The sequence below is a fragment of the Primulina huaijiensis genome, chromosome 15 (genome assembly GCF_012295235.1).
Source record: "Primulina huaijiensis isolate GDHJ02 chromosome 15, ASM1229523v2, whole genome shotgun sequence".
In the NCBI taxonomy this organism is placed as follows: domain Eukaryota; kingdom Viridiplantae; phylum Streptophyta; class Magnoliopsida; order Lamiales; family Gesneriaceae; genus Primulina; species Primulina huaijiensis.
This window is the reverse complement of record NC_133320.1, coordinates 6,580,120-6,597,835: the sequence shown is the minus strand read 5'-3', so window position 1 is coordinate 6,597,835 and position 17,716 is coordinate 6,580,120. Positions and strand designations below refer to the sequence as shown.

General features: G+C 35.5%; 1 protein-coding gene across 4 annotated transcripts; it reads right to left on the bottom strand.

Moving 5' to 3' along the window:
• Positions 1–51: 51 nt before the first annotated feature.
• On the bottom strand, positions 52–16,391 carry LOC140959912 (uncharacterized). Of its 4 annotated transcripts, none has more exons than XM_073417964.1 (20): positions 16,205–16,391; positions 15,998–16,110; positions 15,808–15,883; positions 15,557–15,699; positions 15,175–15,261; positions 14,246–14,329; positions 13,384–13,591; positions 13,094–13,179; positions 12,608–12,839; positions 12,347–12,470; positions 6,147–6,283; positions 5,850–5,958; positions 4,693–4,735; positions 3,915–4,086; positions 3,643–3,713; positions 3,444–3,537; positions 1,210–1,419; positions 911–1,117; positions 445–810; positions 52–360 (listed from the first exon to the last, which is right to left on the bottom strand). In XM_073417964.1, the coding sequence occupies exons 1-20, from the start codon at positions 16,220–16,222 to the stop codon at positions 235–237; spliced, it is 2,706 nt and encodes a 901-aa protein (XP_073274065.1). In that variant the 5' UTR covers positions 16,223–16,391; the 3' UTR covers positions 52–234. The 4 variants fall into 4 exon arrangements, with proteins under 4 accessions (XP_073274065.1, XP_073274066.1, XP_073274068.1 ...); XM_073417965.1 differs by having other exon boundaries at positions 15,998–16,074; positions 16,205–16,390; XM_073417967.1 differs by lacking the exon at positions 14,246–14,329.
• Positions 16,392–17,716: the final 1,325 nt, after the last annotated feature.

Sequence of the window (17,716 nt, the reverse complement as noted above, 5' to 3'; positions counted from 1 at the left end):
ATTTAAATTGAGCAATGTGTCAACCCGACAGCAGCAACAATGGTGAATGCAAACTGCACAGAACGTTTTTTTCCCCTTTATACAATAAATAGAACGTTTTAATAAAGTTTGTGCAGTAGTTCTGCCACAAAAGACATGGGGCACCAAAAGTAAGGGAGAAATGAAGAAAAGTAGAAGAGCCCATTTAGCAAGGTGTTGTGTATCCACACATTAAAGAACTACTGACCAGTTTATTTACATAATTTTATAAACATTATTCTTCTTAAATATCAGAAACTCACCCTCCAGATGCTGCAGAAGATTGATTATCGACTCTTCTTTTGATCCATTGAAATGTTCCAGGATATCAGAAAGCAAAACCTGAGCATTTTTAGCAACACATGTTTTTTTTATCAGAAGGCAAAAAGTAGTTAAGCTCAGAGAGAGAGGTCAACAAACACTTACTCCATCCCCAAAATTATCAATCCAGATTAGAATAGAACTCTCTGTGGCAATGTTCTGTTCTTCCCGAGGTGCATCAAGTTTTTGGCGTTTCCTAGAACAGTTTAAATCGTTGACATGAGCAGCTGCGGCTTCATTTATATTTGAATCCTCAACCAGAAGATCAGGGATGATTTGTTCAATAAGTGATTCAAGATTAGGCTGAACCCCTTCCATTTGGCAAGAATGGTCGGACCCATAGGAATGTTTTGACATCCCATTAGAGAATTCATCTGCTGTGCCATTGTGTTGATGGACAGATGAAATAATACCCATTGATACTCCAAGCTCTTGCATAATCAAGACAGCTTTAATCTGGGGGTAAGTCACCTAATATGTTTACCCAACAATATATGGTCATCAGCACAGTATTTGGGATGCATAAAGATACTGCAACTTGATTTGATATCCATAATGTTTTATTTATTACCTCTTCTGGTAATTCTTCTTTTATAGGCTTTAACTTTTCACTGCCTACTTTTGATACAGCATCCTGAATGTTTTTAAATATCTGATGTGTAAGTTCAATCTCCTCACACAACCTGTGCCAATCAATAGCACATCCCTCTCTTGCCGCTTCAAAAATATGCTCTAAGACAGTTTGTTCTTTTATTGGAGCTGCTCTATCTGGGTGATTCTACAGAGTAGAAATTAAAACGGAAGTCCAAAATAAATTACCAAATAGGGTACAGTTCAAATGTAAGAAATACCATGTATCTCAAAACGTACAGCAATTTTTTGGAGTGTAAAACCATCTTGCCACATTTTCCAAGATTGAAACCTCACAGGGGTTGTTAGTCGTTTATTGTTGGGTTTAATCGGAACCTTTCTTGACACAAGTGGTTCTTCACGTGGCTCCCCATCTAAAGAGAGGCTCAATTCTTTTGATAGAGATCGAATAGTTTGCAGTAAAATATCGCCATGTGTTGTCAAAAAGTGCTGCACCATAATTAAAACTTCCAGATTAGATAACTATCGAAGAAAGAAATACTGAAGCAATTACCATGTCTATTATATCTAGAGATGAGGCTTCTATGGGTGATCAGCACCACATCACCAGTAATTTTAAAAGCTATTCATGAATGAGAAGTAGCATGAAGAGATGAAACAAATGTCAGCTGGATTTAGGTTTGCATTTCCAGGCCACACAAATGACCGAAAATTAGTTAGAAGAGAAATAAGAAACTAGAGACGTGATATAACCAATTTAGGTATGTTGACGCAACAAAAACTCGAGTTTATGACAGTGTTGCTTTTATTTAGAAGTTAAAGATACAATCAAGGCATAACATATAAGAGTAGGCATGTGAATATAATCTATTTTAGTTTCAATTTACCACGATTACACAGAAAACTGGCAAGCAGATAGCTTATGCTGGTTGCAACTTGCAAGTATGCAGGGACGGAGCTAGACATACTTTTAAGGGGAGGGGACAAGAAACAATTTCAGTATAATTATTCATAAAAAATCCTTTAAAATATAAATATAGTATTTTAACATAAACTCTCAAGGTAATAGTACTATCCCCGTCAATGAATTCCAACAAACTAATCGTATTTCCATAACACCGTTTTCTAAAATAAAACTCAATTGCCTTATCACTAATAACGAGCCCGTACGAAATACATGCAATTTAAAACTAAAACAGTGAAATAATCAAAACAAAACCATGCAAATTTAGTACATCAGTCATGCATTCCAAAAAATGAAAACAAAATAACTAAAAAATAAAATATATGATAACAATGTACTCGTACCAAATCAAATACTACAATCCAGTTAGCAAACTATTTGAATTAATTAATGAGCCCAAAACTATTATAAAGCAAAAGGACACATACGATAACCCTCAATAATAAGGCAATATAACTATACATTATATAAAAAAAAAATTATATTGCATGACCTATAAAACTGAACCATATGCTATGACTATTTCAATTAAATACAAGTGGACTAACAAAATTGAACCTAAGTACCTATGATTGCAAGGAAAACAGACAAACAATAAAACATTTGTTAAATAATTCCTATATAGCAAGATATATAAAATTTTACAAATTTTTACCCATAAACTAAAATTGAATGTTTACAGTAACATAAGACATAGTAATAAGAAGGAAATTCCATGCAGAAGATTGCTAGTAGCAATACACAAAATATTAATAACATTAGTATCTTTGACAATTAAAACTTGTAGCAAGAATGTTATGTTGAGATAGATAGTCGTTTGGGAAAGATAAGAAGAGATTTAGGGCTTGAAATTTGGGAATTTTTCAATTTCAATCAGAATTTGAGATTTTAAAATTTTCAACTCCAATTTAAAATTTGGGATTTAAGAAGAATTAAGGGAAATGAGTAACATCATATTTTTATTTTTTACTAGTTTATTTATTTATATATAAAAATGTTATAAATCTAAAACTTTAGAAAAAACTTGAAGGGGCAGGTGGTTTCAACCTAGCCCCCTCACCCCCACTAAACCTATAAACAAAAAAAATTGAGTGCACGCGCCCCATGGACGCTCCATCCCAGCAAGTGTGCATCCACCACACTTGCAATTTCAATTTGGGAAGCCAGTGGGAAAAAATGTTAATGTATTGTACATATTACCGTAATCTCTATATAACGATACTATCAACACAATTAGATATTTCAAATTGCACATTTTTATTAAAAAAAATGAAAAAGGAGAAAGGAAACATTTAATCTACATGTAAATAGCTCATTCCCTGGTGAGAGTCAGACATCAGTCAAGAGCACTGCATGAGTAAAGGCATGATAGGTAACATAACTCAGAAACGTGCTATCAAAGAGAAACATAAATACAATTTTAATGTACAAACCACAATAAAACTACTACACAGCTTTAGAAAGGCAAATGAGTAAATTTACCAAACATGCAAAATTTTATCAACCTAAACGAGATTTTTAAGATTAAAATGTCCATCACAGTGTATACCTGATTTACACCATCTATATTTGCTAGCCTAGCTCTAGTGGAAGGCCTTGTCGCTGCTATTCTTCTTAATGTTTGATCACCACATAATGCATATCTGAAAGGCTATAAAATATCAATATACAGGACGTAGAAAACCTTTCGATCATCTAAATGACTTTCATCGCTGCAAACAGTGATGATAAAAAATAAAAAAACTCACGGAGCAGTCCCAGTGTCTCTTGCATACTTCAGTCTCTCTTCCACCAGCCTTCTATATAGCAGATCTTCTACCTGAAGTAGGAGGTAAAAGATATGATAGGTAACTGGTCAAACCATGCATATTTTGGTTGCATAACAAAGCAACACATAGAGCAGAAGCATGGGGCTCATGCTAAATGGAAGCAACCAACAATAATACAATTGACAACAAAAAGATGTGTAACTCTGCAGTGTCAATTTAAAAAAAAAAGGTGTATAATTGGGAGTACACACCTGGGAAAATTTATCTAAATCAAGTTGAGTGCAAAAATTGATAACTCCAGCATCACTAACTGCAATTTTGTTTTCCTCATCACCCATCATCTCTGGAGTCAACGTCAGCAACAATGGGGGTTGATAATCAGGGGTGCAGGAGTTCAAAAATTGCATTCCCTTTGGTCCAACTCTGGTGCATGAAACAAATTATTCAATCACTGTTTGCATTTGAGACTGGCATATTGTTTCACATAATTGGAGGCATAGAAACACGACTCTCCACTATGAAAACCACTATTCACTTTGCTCATGCTGCTTATCAAACAACCATTGGATACTTCCTGAATTTAACACTTGTAACTACAAGATACACTATCATATCCATTAGTTATACAAAATAAATTATTTCCCTCAATCTCAAGGGATTCTAGAACAAACAGCACTTATCATATTCAATTTTGTTTACCCTTTTTCATTAAGGTTTGTTATCAACTAAGAAGCAATATAACAAGAAATAATTTGCTCTCACATAGTACACACATGAAAACTAATGCGGGATAGGGCTGTCGAATCCTAAGAGCATACGTTCATGAATTTTATATTAAAAATATTCCTTCTAGAACCGACTATTTATGACATTCAATCCACAATAACCCCATTACATTGAAGACACGTATTTATTGCCAGATAAAATGGCATGAGACCAGATTGCTCTACTTATTTACAGAAAATTAATTCCATTTAGAAACTGATGAAGAGAAATTGGGTCGACATGAATGAGGGAAAAGAACTTGACCTTACAGTTTTATACACGTCTCTGAAGGTTTCGATCAAATAATCTGCATTCAATTCATAGCTGCTCATCATGTAAAGGAAGTAAAATGGAACAAGTGGCCCATTGTCAGATAATCCTGACACAATAACCAAGTGAAATAAAAATCGAAAAACTTTTTTCCGCCAGTGTCTCCCAATGTTACAAACATACACAGTGCAAGGCTAGTGTGAACAACTTTTTATTAAAGTAGCATTAGATACTTTACCAAATTTTTCTCTAAAAGGTGAAAACAAATACTGGATAGAGCAAGTCGGTGAGTAAAAACCAAGGTTCTAAAAATGTGGTATGTGACGAAGCGTTGCGATCAAGCTTCAAGTTTTACAAGATTAAGCGAACTTAGTAAGAGATTAAGAGTGAAAAATGTTTTAAATTTTTATCATAATTTTAATTATATCAAGTAAATAATAGATTATATAATGCACAAAAGTAAAATTTTTAAGAATAAATGCTTAAATTTTCAAGTTATCAATCACATGAGTCTCGAAATCACAAATTATGTGGAGTAAATCTATTGTCGATCGATGTTGGATCATGTATCATCCTTTAGTCGCAAAGATAAGAAGGGTTCTAGACAAAATCTATTTCAAAGCATTTAGCTTCTTTTTTTGTTTACCAACGCTATATTATTACCAAATTTTTTAAAAATTAAATTTTAATTTTAAAATTTATTAAAAAATCAAGTTAAATATTATTTAAAAAAATTGCGCTTTTCAAGCTTTTTTCACGCTTAATATGGTCAACCAAAGAGTCAACCCTTTTTCATGTTTAATCGTCACTTTTCCGCGCTTTTAGAACACTGTAAAAACATAAAGGACCGCTTTTACTGAATGAAATTTGTCATGATTAATTGTTATACAATGTAAGCGGCTGGTATCTAGTAAAAAGTCTGACAAGATCTTTTTTCCCACAATCATAAGCTTGGGGCTTAGTAGGCCGAAGCTAAATAGAATTCAGTGAGTATCCTTTAAGGATCTGGTTGAAATTTATATATGATTTTCTATGGCAATGCCTAGGAAAGCAACCATAGGATATGTGTTCTATTTTACTCCTAAAAACCCGGAAAAGGTGCGTAAAAAGTGACAAACACATAATTTTTAAACAAGGCAGCTCTTACATACCACGTGAAATTAACTGATAAGCAAGTCCCTTCCACCAATTAGATGGCAATTCTTTGCCAAGGCCATGAAAGGGAAGCTTGTCATACTTAGCATCAAGAATTCTCCTGGACTGCAATCACAAATTAAGCCCAGCATCACGACAAGGAATTTCTGAGCACAACACTACAGAATTGAGTGAAGAAACTTTCAAACACTCTTTCAGGCACAACCAAGCCATGGGTCAAATCAAATACGTCCTAGTTAGAAAATACACTGTATCGCTGCTATCAAACATAAAATTTTCAATGGACATCTTACTCGAGACCCACGAAGAACATCAACAGGTAAATTGAGACCCCAGTGGCCCATGCATGACTGAATGCAACCCACCAGAAGAAATGCCTCCCTAGACATGTCACATTCTTTCTTTGAGCTAGTGCAATTATCACAAGTCCCTGCATACATCAAACCAGGATCCTATCAGTGTCAACTTTTTCTTATTAAATTCATGCCCCTAATACGATATGATTTCATATGATAACACAATTAGTTGCTGACGGACTTCCGACATCGAAACATCAAACACTTGAAATTTTTATAAGAGTTTATATTAGCACAAAAAATTTGGGTTTGTAAATGAAGAAATTCTGTAACTTTAAATGTAAAAAAATAAAAGGAAATGAGAGATCTGCCATTACAAATGTCAAACAACGTTTCATAATGGTTTTTTTTTTTTTATAAGAAACGATATTTTATTAATAACTTAAAAGATGTTAATTACAATAAGTGGACTGGTGATCCACCGTCAATAAAAAGATGTAACATTGTTGCCTTATCAATGATACACAAAAGCCCAATCTCTCAATAAATCTGAGATTGAAATATTCTGAAATTCTTTATGAACACAATCCACGTAGCAATCTTGATCTTGATTTTATCCCAGCACTCGACACTATTGTCTTCTGTATTTTCAAAAAAAAATTGATTTCTCTCTAAACACACTGACCAACATATGCCGTGAACCACCACTTGCCAAAATATTATTTTCTTGTTGCCAAGTACCCGTCCAAGATCCATAGCAAATAAATCTTTCGTTGACTTCGGCACCACCCAAACCAAATCCAATTCTTTCAAAGCACTAGCCCACAAGCCGTTCGTGAATGCATAATGAATGAGCAAACGGTCCTGTGTTTTCATCTCATTCTGACACAACACACATCAATTTGGGCACATAGCACATAAGGGCCACTTCTTTTGCATCAATTTGGTAACACCATTTATAAATACGCTGTTAAAAAACTCATTGAGAACCTTCATTAAATCTCCTTTAACAATATGCCAACACACTTGAAAAACACCAAAGTAAAACCGTCCGATCCCGAAGTCTTACATCCATCACACTCAAACAGTGCCTTCTTGACCTCTTCTTCTAAGAAAGGTTTTTCTAGATCTTGACTCAATTCTCCATCAATGGGGCACCGCTCCACTCTTTTAATATCCCAAACCCCTCGAGTCTGACTTGCTATACAACTCCTTAAATGAACTTTATGATGATGGAGACAATTTCATCCTCATCGATATTAACCGAACCATCATCTCTTTCCAATCTATTAATTGTGGTCTTACTCCTCCGTTGGTTCAAAAACGAGTGAAAAAACTTTGTGTTATGATCTCTTTCTTTAATCCATTTAACCTTGCTTTTTTTTTATTCTTTCGACGCACCATTTCTTTTATCAACCAGCTTGTTTCTTTTCTTTCATTTGATATTTCTTCATATCCCAGCCTCTCACTCTCTAATTCATCCAGCCTTCTAATTTTTTCTCTCAATTCTATCAATTTCACTTCCATCATCCCAAAAACATCTTCATTTCATCTTCGAATGTCTCCTTTCACAACCTTGAGTTTTCTCATAAATTTATATCTCTCTCGTCCTTGAAATTCTGCATTATTACACCATGACAAGATTGATGTTTTAAAGCTCTTGTGCCTCAACCACACGTTCTCAAATCTAAAAGTCGATGGTCCCCACTTAAGATTTCCGAGTCCAAAATAACTGGAAAGTGATCCGAGGTGATTCATGGAAGAACCATTTGTCTATAAAATGGGTATATTTCAGCCTATCCCACCATGAACAAGAACCTATCCAATCTACATCAAATGGGCGAGTCCTTCAAATTCGACCAAGTGAATTTTCCATTCAGTAAAGATGGATAGCACAACTCCTATTCCTGTATCAAGGAATCAAAGCAAGACATACTTGATGTATGGGATCGGCTATTCAATTTTTCGCTTAATGACCTCACAACATTAAAATCTCCCCCCAAGCACCATCTCTCCCCACACAAGACTCTCAATCATGCCAATCCATCCCAAAAATTTTGTCTCGACCGTGGTTTGCATGGACCATACACCGCCGTAAACCGCCAATCGTTATTATTATCCTTTGAATACGTCCTGATACAGAGAATTCCCCAATCAAATTGTCCTTAACCGAAATCACCCTTGGATCCCACATAACCAAAATACCCCTCCACAAACCTTGATTTCCACACACTAGCAATAAATCTCCTGTCCACCATCTCTCTTTTGATTTCTTGCAAAACAACTAAATATGGCCTCTCCTTCACTAAAACTGCATGAATCAGTTCTTTATGCGTAGCTGAACCTTCGCCCCTGATATGAATTTGGCCGGGCATGGCGTGCAAACGATTGGAAGGAGGTTCAAGGAAGCATCGCGTCAACTCATGAGCAATCGAGAAGAGCTTGCAAGCAAGGTTCCCAGCCTCGAAGGGTTCGTGATACATGGAAATAAGCTTGGAGGCCATAGGATCGTTGTGTGAGTGTTAAATGAAGATGAAGGCAGAATGCTCCGCGCCCGAGCGGTAAAATCCTATCGCCCGAGCGCCAAATTCACTGTCCAAGCGGACAATTCCAGAGCACTCGACGCCCGAGCTGTAAAATCTTACCGCCCGAGCGCGACCTATCCAGAAAACCCCGCGCTCGAGCGGTAGAATCTCGCGCCCGAGTGCGCCCACCTGCAGAAGATTTTATCTTTACCTAATTTAAAGTCCAAGATAATTTGGAAAGTAGATTTTTGATATCTTTTTGATTTTGTAACAATATATGGACGAAAATTGGCCATTGTAAACAATTAGATTATTGAGTTTTATGAAATTTTGTGAGTTTTTCTTTCAAATTCGAAACTTAGCTTTGTATACACCTTTGTGTGTTTCTTAAATCAAACTTATCAAAGTTCAACATTTTGTGGCGTTTGTCGATTGTTCTTCAATCGGATTGTCAAAGACGAGTTCTTTGAAGGTTCGCTTGAAATTCGATTGCTTATCTTCGTTAATATTTGTTGCTAAGTTCTTAGTAATTTAGATGTGAATATTACAACCTTATTTGTTCAAAAGATCGGGACAACATAAACGTTTCTTTGTTTCATCGAATAGAGGGCGTGACTCCGTTTTTGAGCGCTTTTGCTTTTCGTGGTCGAAAAATCGCAACAAGCCCTAATGCTCCATGAAAATATTTTCATCTATTCACTATATCACCCGATTGTGACAATCTTTTCTCAAAATTGTTTCTCTCTACCATCATTCATGCTTTCTTTTCCATTCAATAACTCCACCTTCTCTACGCCTATCTTAGAAAACAATCTTGTTCGCCTTCCAACTCATCCGTCCACAACTCCAGATCCACCCTTACCCCTTTTAAGCTCGTCCTATATTCAGGCCCTAAGAAGATGTTCCCCGATAAACCCGACTCTTCACCCAATATTGCCTTTCATTCCCCCCTAGAACCTCTTCTCCTCCCGTCATACACACAGACGAGACTGACAACGGAACAGAAGGGAATGAAGAGTGATCGCAATAAGAAAATTTAGGTAAAGTGCATACCTTGCTCAAAGATAATGCAAAAATGCCCCCTAGGTTCTCGAATCCCAAAGAGTGTGGTGTCATCCAAACTTGCTGAAATATGACTTTCCAATTCACTAGAGTCACAACCTTCATCTGAACCGTCATCAATCACATTCTTGGTTAGTTGATCCTCCCATTTACCGTCATCTGCATTTAGAATCTCTATCCCTTCCTCGAGGAATTATTCTTTGGAACGTCTCCATATCTTGAAAGAACTGTACCACTACGTTCCTTTAACTTTCTTACTATAAACAATCTCAAACTTCTGTCCATTCTTTCCTACTTCACTCCTCTTGATTAGAACATTGTACCACTTCCGTCGCAATTTTATTCACTGATTTGATAGCAGCTTTCTTTAAATCAACTACATCTTTAGAACTTAGCCTTTTAAGAATCTTAACTTGTCGACCTCCAAACAAAGGTTCAGATTCAAGAGTTTGTTCTCCCGATTTGTCATTTTCTTGCACTCTCTTTTGCTCTGTTAAGGTCTTGACACGTTCCAGCACATTATTGATAAACACCTCTGCAACGTCTATGAAACACATTTTAACATACTTAACTTCCTCAAAAGAAACTATCGAGTCACACTTGTTCTCCATGTTCAAATCTTGACATTTCTGATTGTGTCCCAGTAATTCCTTCGTCGTCTCATGGTTTCTGATTTTAGGATCTGCCATATCTGTTTTGTGAGTATCAACACTCGATACAAGATCACTAACCACACCAATGTGACCTTTCGCTCTTTCCCCAACCCGCAATCACTTTAGCTCCGTTGACCACGACTTTTTCGTAAGATCTTTCTTCATAAATGTCGTCCGTTGCTATGTTGACCGAATCGACAACAATGCGGATAACCATTGGTCCACTCTGAGTTAGGATCTGCATGGAACTATTTATGAATCAACCTTCAAGACCCACAACTTTGATTTTGGCTGCCTACAAATCTTTTAGTAAAATAGTGTCTTGGCTAATGTTCACCAGTCCTCCACATTGCTCTCATATACTTTTGAAAATATCAGTTGACCACAAGTCCCAAGGTAACCCAAATATCCTCACCCAGTTATTACAGCACTCAAACACCTCTTCTTCCCTGTTAATATGTTGCCTCCAGCACTCAAAAGACAAGGCAACCCTCTTCTCCAAAAAACATCTCTTCAATTCCAAAAAAAAAAAGAGGCATCATTTTCATTATTTGGCCGACAGACTGCTTTGTTGGCTCGAAATAGAAATATTTCAATATGTCTCTTAACTGCCTTCCCAAGAGTCACACGCACCAATTCCCATGATATATTAACACACTCTCCTCGTGATAATAAATGCTTTATTCCAATTCTTAACCAAGCACGATTGAAAGTGTTCATAGGCGTCTATGTTCCCCGAGTCGGTTGGATTCGGAATGAATTTTCTGGTCTTTGGTGATTGCTCCAAAAGCTTCTTGTCTTCTCTTGTATGCATTCCATTGCCCCTCTTTTTCTGAATAAATTTGGAAAAATAGTTTGCCACACATTTCCACCCCCCTCATACCGACCACTTGGTATGATGATGTGCTGCCTCTTGCCCATCCAAACGAATCTAGACACTTCCAGATAGCTGCCTCGGCCATTGACAATTTTCTGCATAGATAATACTGCTTTCTTCTCTCTGAATCGGTTAAACTTCGAACATGTCTGTGGTTTGTTAATGTATTCCCACAATTTCGACCAAAGCAATGTAAGCTTTCCAAATCCACTTCCAGCAGATAGCTAGCATTTCTAGTTCTCTCTATCATACACACAGTAGTCCTCTTCCTACCCATATTGATTAGAAACAACTTTTGCTCGATTTTTACCTCGTCTAGTGCTCTGTTGCTGGAATGATCATGATGCTCCCACCTGTACATGACTAGTTTCACAACACTGTTTGGTTCAAAGGAAGACTCCACTAGGTTGTATTCAGGTTGTACAGATCAAGATTAGCACTACACAAGTTGCCGCATAGCAAGTTCGCACCCCAGTCATTTTCATTGAAATTTTTTCTCCGGTCTGTGAATGTTTGTATTGGGATATTCCGACGAGGTTATGTTCCTTCCGATAGATGCTAATTGGATCTAGTCTTGTCTGGTGTTAAAATCCCACACCAAGAAGAGTATAAGAAAAAATGGATGAAAGAAAAGGAGAAGCGGGAAGACAAAAAAGATGGACGAAAGGGAGATCGACCACGTTGGACGTTGTCCCGTGGTCGGAAGTGGTCGGAAGCTGGAGGCTTTCGATATTGAAGATGATTTACCGAGGAGACTGCCACCCCAAGTCGGGAACAAAGGGAGAGAATATTTTCAAATTAGGGTTTTCTAAAGAGAAAATATAATGGTTTTAGTCCTGCGGTTAAAAAGAAGCCACATATATGAACGATTAAGAACAAAAAATTGCATGCACCTAGTCAAAAGTATACTTGCCATTCATCGAGGATTCAGAGAATTGTTGAAATGTGAACTGCTTACCAAATTGAATTTACGTGTAACCACAAATGAGAATCTGAACACCTTAACCCAATAATTTCTAAATAAGCAGATTCAATAGAGCAAATGCATGTCATGAAAGAAAAAACAAACTGTGATTGTACCACAGTCAACGGGAGAGTTTTTCTCGCCAAAGTATTCCAACAAAAATTTTCTTCTGCAAGTTGTCAACAAACAATAGCGTTGTGCAGCCATATATGACTCCAATATTGCTCTTCTTTGGTCAGCCTTGTAGACCATACATGCACCAGAAAACTCATCAGAAACAGAGTAACATGTGCGAGTAGTGATTCGAACAGCAAAAAGTGTCAAGAATTGTTAAACAATATTATCAATTAGCAAGACTGTTAAGAAGAGAGGCATACTGTGCGTGCTTCAGCACAATAAAAATCAGCTTTTGAGAAGTCACTTCTCATATAATACAGCATGCAGGTTGAAGGAATACCATCTCTGCCACATCGTCCACTTTCCTGATAGTATGATTCCAAACTCTTTGGGCAGCCATAATGAATTACATATCTTATATCAGGCTTGTCGATACCCATACCAAAAGCTATTGTGGCAACCATGACATAAAAGTCATCTCTAATGAATGATCTGCAGGTCAGAAAAACAGTTTCGAATCTAAAGTTCAAATTTTTTTTATTGACACAGTTTTGTAAATATAACTTTAAAGGAACCAGGCCAATAATAGTACTTAAAAAAATTACATCTGATAGACACAAACTACATTCTTTAAATCCTTTAACATCGCAAAATAGACAAATGTATAATCACCCAAGGACTGTTAGTATTGCCAATTTGAGGGAGAATATGGCATTACACTTGAAAGAATCTATAAGGAAATAAACCTGTGGGAATCCTCACGTGCTTTCTTAGACATTTGTCCATGGTATAATCCAGCACCAATTCCCGCCGCATCAAGAGACTCAAAAATCTACAGAAACCGGTGATGGATATAATTAGTGTCAGGAAATCAAATAAAAAATACATAGGACTTAGCAATTCCTCATTAAAAAAAATTGTAGTTTGTCATATTTGTTGCAATTTGACATAATATTTGTCTAAGAGAATACCCACATAAATATTTCCACACGTAATCTAGTACAAGAGTTATAAAATAAGGAGAAAGTGAAATGACCTGCATGGCATCTTTGACAGTCGTGCAGTAAATTATTGTCGAACTTGCATTGTCTATATAAGAAGAGATTTTCTTCACAAGATCATCCAGAAAAGTACCACAGTGGTCAATAGATTTGACACTGTAGAAGAGATTTGGGCGGTCAAACGATCCAATGGTTATATGAGGATCATGCATCTTCAATGAGAGCATGATGTCGTCACGGACCCTGAAAATAAAATAAGTTATTTAAGAGCTTCTAGAAAATGGAATATCACACCACAAAATCTCAGTCACAATGACTATTTAAAACATTTCATTGTGATTGAAAACTCTCAGATCTAAACATTTAATGAAACGCAAATGAAAAGCACACACCCTGGAGAAAGGGAAATTATATTTTGAATGATATATCAATGCCCAATCACAGACCAGAATACCGTAGGTTCTGATATATTACTCACAAAGAGTGGGAGACTGGGTGGAGAACATTCAGATTTTATATTAACCAAACATGCCAGATAAAAAAAAATCGCAAGCAAAATGTCTGAAATTTACCAGAATGAAAAGCTGCATTATTTACTTTGCTAAACTAGGTTCTAGCCATCCTTCATTTCCAAACCATGACAAGTTTCAATCCCGAACAAACTAATCCCTCTTAGTTAAATGTTAAATAAAATTGTTAAACCACGGGATTGGAGCTGACATAAAATGCATTATTGCCTTGAAATGAGTTAAGGCTTCCTGGAAGACAGGAAAGTCATAATCAAATCAAATAAAATAAATATTAGACTTCACACCATCCCAGTTATATTGAAGAACTGACTAACAAAGCTGAATATTGGCTAACGGTAGACATTAACTATGAGAAATAAATACTTACTTTCCAGTAGCTGTAGCTGTTAATCCAACTACTGGAACATTTAAAAGAACATCGCGCAACACGTCTAATTGCTTGTATTCCACCCTGTCAAATTTACAAACCATTGGAAAATGATAAAAAGCTCAAAGAAAAGGGATAACCAATTGTAATTTTAAACGTTATAGAATTACAAACAATTAACACAAACATGCTTGAAAACATGTGAAGACAACACAAAAAAAGTTATTCGACTTCTCATCTTACATTTCACTAACAAAAATTGCTTGCAAAAAAAATAAAAATAAATAAATTATTTACAGGATTGAAGCATCATTTGACAATTCACGCTAAAGAGTGTCGCCTAAATGTTTGTCAATGAGCTTTCATGAGACATGTGTTGCACTAAATATTTCACTGCATAGAATCAATCATAGGTTTTGTACATATGAGGTTCGGTGAAAAAACTAAAGTTCCTGAAGCAAGACCAAAGTAAGGGAAAACAAATCTTTTGCTTTGCTGTCTCCTTGATTTACCTTTTCTTCCTGGTGGGAAACAACATTAGAATGAAAGTAGTTAGGTAAAAAAAGCTATCTTAACGGTTCAATATTCAAAAATTTAAATCTAGTGTGAGATGCGAAAGATCCTTCCAAATAAAGGGCATATTTTTTAAAATAACTGGATACTAAAGAGTTTGCTTGGCTTTCCATGCTTATTCAATTTTCGAACCACTGATCAAAATGCGAGAGAAGTAACAGAAGGTAAGATGCACAATGAGCCAATTTCACAAATTCAATCCCCCCTGCTTAATTATCACGCTTCGGTCTTAGATAGCTTGTTACATTTCTCAACACTTCTGCTTTTTTACTACATGAAACAATAAATAAGCCCGAAAATATAGAAACTCTAACAACTCATCAAGTATGATGCATTTTTCCCGACAATAAACAGACCTGAAACTATGGCCCCACTCTGATATGCAATGTGCTTCATCAACAGCCAATAGACAGATTCCTGAATCCAGTAATCTTGCCCAGAAACTGCAGCAGGTTGTGTGTAATCAGGAGAAATGCATGCCATAAAGGCCCAAATTCAAACACAAAAAAAACTTATCCATTTCTAAAAGACTGGGGAACTGAGAGGGAAAAAACCCAAGATATTTACCATTTACAAAACTCTGTTACTTGACTAAACTAACTTACATCACAAGACAATAGAGTGCAAGATGGTCAATCATCAGCTTAAATGATGCACAACTCAAGTCCATTGAGCATCTCAGAAAAACAGAACGCCTAACAAATTTTACAAGCAAGTTGTATCATGACAAAAGTGTACCTATTTGTGAGCCCACAGGCCTTCTCGGGTGTCAGGTACAGAATATCATATTGACCACTCTCGGCATTTCTAAGCACATTAGGATTAGTTTGAGCACTGGAAATATACTCAGCACGTATACCCCTTTGCTTCAACGCCATTACCTTCACCATAAGTTCACAACATATACGCCAGACGTAAACATAAGTATTTCATTTCACAAATACAGATATCATAAAAAAGAACTGGAAAAAATAAAGCTAAACACAAACCTGGTCCTGCATTAAAGATATAAGAGGACTTATCACAACAGAAGTCTTTTTTGCAACCAACGGTGGCACCTGATAACTTTATTATAACATCATTTAACAAAAAGGGTACTTAGGAGACTACTCATCTGGGTTAGTAAAACAGATTAAGTGTAAATCAGTAAAGGATTTTGGGTTGATTAGGAAATTTTACCACAGTGATTTGCCACTTCCAGTGGCCATAACTACTAAGCAATCTCTTCCTTCGAGAATTTGTTCCACGATTTCCTTCTGGTACGGTCGGAATTTGGAAAACCCAAAATATTTCTGCACCCAGACGAGGAAAAAGAAGCGTCAAACAATGTGCGCTGGAAAATCAGTCGAATAAGTGAGCATGGGAAAAAAATTAAAGACGACGTACCTTGAGAGTAGACTCCATTGTTGATGAGGAAGAGACGAAGAGTCACTGAAAACCTACACAAATATAAGGTATTAGTTTTTTTTCCCGCCATTACCTGCTGGGCAGCCTGAATCACGGGGAAAGGCTGCAGTTAGGATGGTAATGGTTGTCCAAGAGCAAGCAAACCCGGCCCGCTCAACGAGGTGAGGCGGGCTTGGAAAAATAACTGAAAAGGTCATGTCAAATTTATTATTTCTATTTTTTTCTCTCCCCATTTTCAATACAGTACCGACAATTTTTAAAAAAATTATTAAGATTTTGTTAAAAATAAAGTTTTTAATCGGAATATGAATATATTATTTTTAAATTATATATAATTAACTTAATTGGAATAAATAAAAAAATCGAATATAAGAATATTTATAACTATGTTAAGTATTAAATAATGAAAAAATAGCTAAAATGATTTCGTAAGTTTATCTATTTTGTGTTTTGATTCTGTAAATATTCAATTTTTATTTTTGGTCATATAAATTATGTTATGTTTTGATTGTTTGTTTTTTTAACGTAATATTGATGTGATGTCGGAAATGTTGATTTGACACAAAGAAATGTTAACGTGTTCGGAACCACTTCACAATCCATAAAATTTTATTAAAATCAAAACTCAAAATTTAATATTTACAGGACCAAAACATAAAATTGACAAACTTAAAAGACTAATTTGGTTATTATCTTTTAAATAATTTATATTATTTGATTGATTGAAAAATTAGAGAGAGAAGGAGATGGTTAGACTTTTTTCCTTTTAACTTTTTTTAGAAGTTGAGAGCTTTCGTTTAAATTTTATAAGTTTCGTGTATTATTTATTGATTAATATAATAAAAATTATAGTAATTACCAAAGCCTCTTTTTACGTTTAATAATTAATTTCATGTTAAAGTTTGAAGTTTGACTACAAATTTCATCACCTTCATGCGTTTGACTTCTGGTGAAATTTGATTATGATTAAAACAAATGAAATAAAGTGCATGTTGATGTCCAAAATCAATTTTTGTTGCTTGATCTTTATACTGGTAATTATTTTTTTTGTTTTTGTTATATTTTTGTTAACAAAAGTACATCATGCTTTTGTGTGCTACTATTTTATTATTTCTGGTTATGATACATGTTGGTTTTTTTGCAATAGTTCTTTTATTTTGTATAAAAAAATTATTTTATAGATGGATGGAGTCAAAGAATCAACTCGACGATTACATATTGCGGTTGTAGCCATAGCAGCTTGCGTTGCTTACTTGAATACGTTATTTCATAAAAATAAGAGCTACATAAGTAGCATCATATCAGAAAAAGATTAAAAAGATATGTAGTTAGGAAGAAATTAATGTATCGTATTAAAACTGATGAAAGAATTCGTGGGGTGCTTCGTATGTGGCCAACAACAACAACATTTATGAAATTTGTTACATTATTACCAGAGAAAACTTTCCTCAAAGATACTATTTACAGCAGCATAGAAGAACAATTGGCAAA

What these genes read in the sequence shown, in the direction of transcription:
- LOC140959912 (XM_073417964.1), bottom strand. An exon ending in ATGTTCTTCGTGGGTCTCGA is followed by an intron (nt 5,959 to 6,146) that starts GTAAGATGTCCA and finishes TTGTGATTGCAG; the next exon opens with TCCAGGAGAATTCTTGATGC. An exon ending in ATTTAGATAAATTTTCCCAG is followed by an intron (nt 3,714 to 3,914) that starts GTGTGTACTCCC and finishes CTCCTACTTCAG; the next exon opens with GTAGAAGATCTGCTATATAG.